The sequence below is a fragment of the Limulus polyphemus genome, unplaced genomic scaffold, assembly GCF_000517525.1.
Source record: "Limulus polyphemus unplaced genomic scaffold, Limulus_polyphemus-2.1.2 Scaffold4997, whole genome shotgun sequence".
NCBI classification, from domain to species: Eukaryota; Metazoa; Arthropoda; class Merostomata; order Xiphosura; family Limulidae; genus Limulus; species Limulus polyphemus.
The window spans coordinates 43,228-48,030 of record NW_013670607.1 but is presented as its reverse complement, the minus strand read 5'-3'; the positions used below and the strand labels follow the sequence as shown (position 1 = coordinate 48,030).

General features: G+C 30.0%; 1 protein-coding gene across 1 annotated transcript in view; it reads right to left on the bottom strand.

Moving 5' to 3' along the window:
• LOC106471974 (putative ATP-dependent RNA helicase TDRD9) overlaps positions 1-4,803 on the bottom strand; it is a gene marked incomplete at its 3' end in the record, with an annotated part of 79,133 nt that overhangs the window by 32,913 nt on the left and 41,417 nt on the right. The window contains exon 14 of the mRNA XM_022400583.1: positions 2,098-2,161. Within this exon, the coding sequence (XP_022256291.1) occupies positions 2,098-2,161 (64 nt within the window). The remainder of the gene's footprint in view (positions 1-2,097; positions 2,162-4,803) is intronic.

Genomic DNA, 4,803 nt, shown 5'->3' with positions numbered 1-4,803 from the left:
GGTAACAAAGAACAAGACTGTTTATAAGACATCAATGACATACAAAGTTAGTTAGGTAACAATGAACAAGACTGTTTATAAGATATCAATGACATACAAAGTTATTTTGGTAACAATTAACAAGACTGTTTATAAGATATCAATGACATACAAAGTTAGTTAGGTAACAATGAACAAGACTATTTATAAGATATCAATGACATACAAAGTTAGTTAGGTAACAAAGAACAAGACTGTTTATAAGATATCAATGACATACAAAGTTAGGTAACAATGAACAAGACTGTTTATAAGATATCAATGACATACAAAGTTAGTTAGGTAACAAAGAACAAGACTGTTTATAAGATATCAATGACATACAAAGTTTGTATTAGGTGATGTAATTTAATACCTCATTACCACATTTATAAGTCCTGTTATTTTATTAGATATATTAATTATCTTTTGTTACAGAGGTAAAATCCTATCTTTGTTAAACTTGACAATGTTATTGTAAATTACAATATTAAACTTTTTAATGATTCAATAGAGGTGTGTAAACAAATTCACCCCAAATACCAGGTTGAGCTGCAGATGGCAAAAATTATTCAACATGCACCGAGCAAGTATAGTGGATACCTGTTCCTAGTAAATATATTGACAAATATAGTAATAAAACCACAAATTGAGAAAGAGGATCACATCACAAAAAATACTTTCATATTCTCAAGCAGTGATAATTCATGGTATATATAAAATTATACTTCTGGCATGCGTAAAACATTTAGTAAAAATTCAGTCTGTTGTTTAAAGGGAATACTAAAGAAAGCTGTGCACAAAAAACTTCAGATGTATGTTTATTTGTTCAACCCGATGTTTCAGCTTACGCCTTTTTCGAAAATCTATCAACATCACAGGTTAGAAAACAGACATTAAATGACAATAACCGAAAATAATATAACACTACAACAATATAATGATTCACAATACTTATAGTATGCTATACCATTATATTGTTGTAGTGTTATATAATTTTTGGTTGCTATCATTTAAAATCAGTTTTGTAGACTGTGACATTCATAAACCCTCAAAAAAGACATAAGCCAAAACATCAAGTACAAAATATAATAAACAATACCTTTATTAGTTTCATGTGCAGGTTCGCACTTGACACATCAACATTCAGAACTTTGTTGCCTCGTATCCTGCCATAAATATACAGTTAGTCAACACGTAGTTGCCTCTTATCCTGCTATAAATATACAGCTAGTTAAAACTTACTTGCTTCTTATCCTGCCATAAATATACAGTTAGTCAAAACTTACTTGCCTACTATCCTGCCAAAAATATACAGTTCGTCAAAACTTACTTGCCTCTTATCCTGCTATAAATATACAGTTAGTCAAAACTTACTTGCCTACTATTCTGTCATAAATATGTAGTTTGTCAACACATACTTGCCTCTTATCCTGCCATAAATATACAATTAGTCAAAACTTACTTGCTTCTTATCCTGCCATGAATATACAGCTAGTTAAAACTTACTTGCCTCTTATCCTGACATTAATATACAGTTAGTCAAACTTACTTGCCTACTATCCTGCCATAAATATGCAATTAGTCAAAACTTACTTGCTTCTTATCCTGCCATGAATATACAGCTAGTTAAAACTTACTTGCCTCTTATCCTGACATTAATATACAGTTAGTCAAACTTACTTCCCTACTATCCTGCCATAAATATACAGTTAGTCAACACGTACTTGCCTCTTATCCTGCCATAAATATACAGTTAGTTAAAACTTACTTGCCTACTATCCTGCCATAAATATAGTTAGTCAACACGTACTTGCCTCTTATCCTGCCATAAATACACAGTTAATCAAAACTTACTTGCCTGCTATCCTGCCATAAATATACAGTTAGTCAAACTTACTTACCTCTTATCCTGCCATAAATAGGTAAAACAAACTTACCTATTATCCTGCCATAAATACAATGAGTCAAATGTTACCTACTATTTTAAATTTTCTTGAACTAAATAGCAATATATATCCTTTATGTATACTCATTACTTTTAGTTTTTGTTATTGTATTTGATTCAAAAACACATACTTGTATGCCTCTAGTAGTTTTCCAAAAGGCTTAGAGAAAAAGCTCTTAAGGTGCAGACTTGCAGCTGAGAATGGAAATAAACACACAGTAAATATCATAAACAGAAATCCTTTACAAGAATTTAAAATAAAGAAAAACTAAATATCTCTCAAAACAAATACTTTCATATCTTGTCCTAAAGATTTAACTTCTTTGATACTTTCTGTACATTTTTCAAATAAAGAATTCACTTCAATTAACCACCAGTTATATCAAAAAATGAGGAAAATGAAAAATGAAAGAAAACACTAGATATTTTTCTCATTTCCTACTAATGCCAGATTATCTTTCACACAACATTTACCATAAGACACAACAAGATAGAAAAGTTAATTCAATTAATCCAAATAAATCAAGTTTGGCATCAGTATATAAATCAAGTTTGGCATCAGTATATAAATCAAGTTTGGCATCAGTACATAAATAAAGTTTGGTACTAGTAGATAAATAAAGTTTGGTACCAGTATATAAATAAAGAAAACCTTATACAAAAGTTAATTACAAATCAGTTTGTTACCAGTAGATAAATAAAGAAAACCTTATACAAAAGTTAATTACAAATCAGTTTGTTACCAGTAGATAAATAAAGAAACACATATACAAAAGTTAATTACAAATCAGTTTGTTACCAGTAGATAAATAAAGAAAACCTTATACAAAAGTTAATTACAAATCAGTTTGTTACCAGTAGATAAATAAAGAAACCTTATACAAAAGTTAATTACAAATCAGTTTGTTACCAGTAGATAAATAAAGAAACACATATACGAAACCTAATTACAAGTCAGTTTGGTACCAGTAGATAAATAAAGAAAACCTTATACAAAAGTTAATTACAATTCAGTAATTTGCAGTAAATTTAAGTGACTTTAAGAAAAAGCTTGATAAATATTTGAATGATAAAGTGTTGTGGATATCCCATCTATCAGACAAAATCCAAACATAGATGAAAAACTAGTTAGCAATTGTAGAAAATCAAATAAGGATATGGAGTTGAGTGCTTAAACCCACAACATCTCAACTCCCACTGCCTTGCCCTGTCTGCAGCCAGTTGTGGGAAAGCAATTACCCTTAAAAGTTCTTCTAAAAAAGTAACTGCTAACTAGCTTGTCATCTGAATTGGATTTTGTCTGATAGATGGAATATCCCAACATTTTTGGGTGCTATCACCACAGACAATTTCCGTTATGACTTTAAGGTTACGACTGCTAAATTGCAACATAATTTTAAAATGAAAATAATTTTAAGGCTTAATTTATATTAAATTCGTTATTTTTTTTATAGTGCTGATTTTAATCACCTACATACAAATACTGTAATTAATATACTAATAGAGTGAAGCTATTTTCTTTTCATATATATCTACACAAACACACAATATATATTTATATACTTAAAAAAAAAAATCTTTGAAGAACTTATTCCTTTAGAAATAGATAATTTACTTTGTATTTATAGTAACAATGAATTTAAGGACAGTTTTTATAATCATAAAGTAACAGGTAATTTAGAAGTAATATAGGATAATGAATTAAAATTAATTTCAAAAAATGTATGTCTCCATCCCCCAATGGATCAACACACTAACAGTCTCAACTGAGTGTCACTCCCCTCCCTGACTGTAAAGATATGCTAGATAACATTGGAAGAATAGGGGAGGTCAGATTAACCACAGAGCTGACAACAGTAATATGGGAATTCATACCCACAAACATCACATCCATTTTTTTTTTGTGTGTAAATGAAATTATAATTATACTGAAGTCCACAAGGCGATGCAAAAATCGCAATCCATAAAGGAACGAACCACAGCACTTCATCAGACAAAACCATGACCAACGCTCTGTAAAGAAAAAGTGATTACATTATATGAGTGAGGTGCTTATATACAGTATCAGGATAGAGGACTCATTGACACAGGTTGAGGAATTTGCAAATTAGATATTGCCAAAGGCATTTAAGTCGGGTGTAAAAGACTGGAGCATGTGAGACCAATACTTAGATAGGCAAAGCCAATGTTGAGGAATAGCTAAAGTGTCAGTGGAGGTAAGTATTATTGGAGATACATTTTGTCAATAGAACAGCAGCCTTTTCAAATAAAACATATACATCTAAAGCATTACTTTAAATAAAACTTCATGTCTTTTAAGGTAATTATTCTACAAATTTGTGTAATGAAATTTATATTATGTGTTTTGATTTGTTTGTTACTCCTCCACTTCATACATAATATAGGGGTTGGCTCCCTAAAAACACCAATTGTATAGTGTAGAAAGCAGTGAGTATCTACATGTTACAGTCATCTAATGTTCATCAATTATTGACTGGTAATTCCTGTTTGACCCTGTACTTAAGCTTTTTAAAGGAACACAAGATATCTGTAAAAAAGCTAATTTCAATGGGTAATGATAACATTGTTTACACTAGAATTATCATGTTTTTTAGCTTATGTAAAATACAGATAAAACAAGTTGACTTATCAATACCCCTATGACCTTCATAGCACCCTATTTAGTATTCTACAAAATGTTTGGGTGCAATATACCAAGTTGTTTTGTTTCAGGCTGGCAAGAGAATAAGAAGAACAACAAATGGGACATTTTGAGTAGATTTTCTTTTCTTTTTTAAAACCTAACATGAACACTTTTTTTTCTTTTATATATAGAC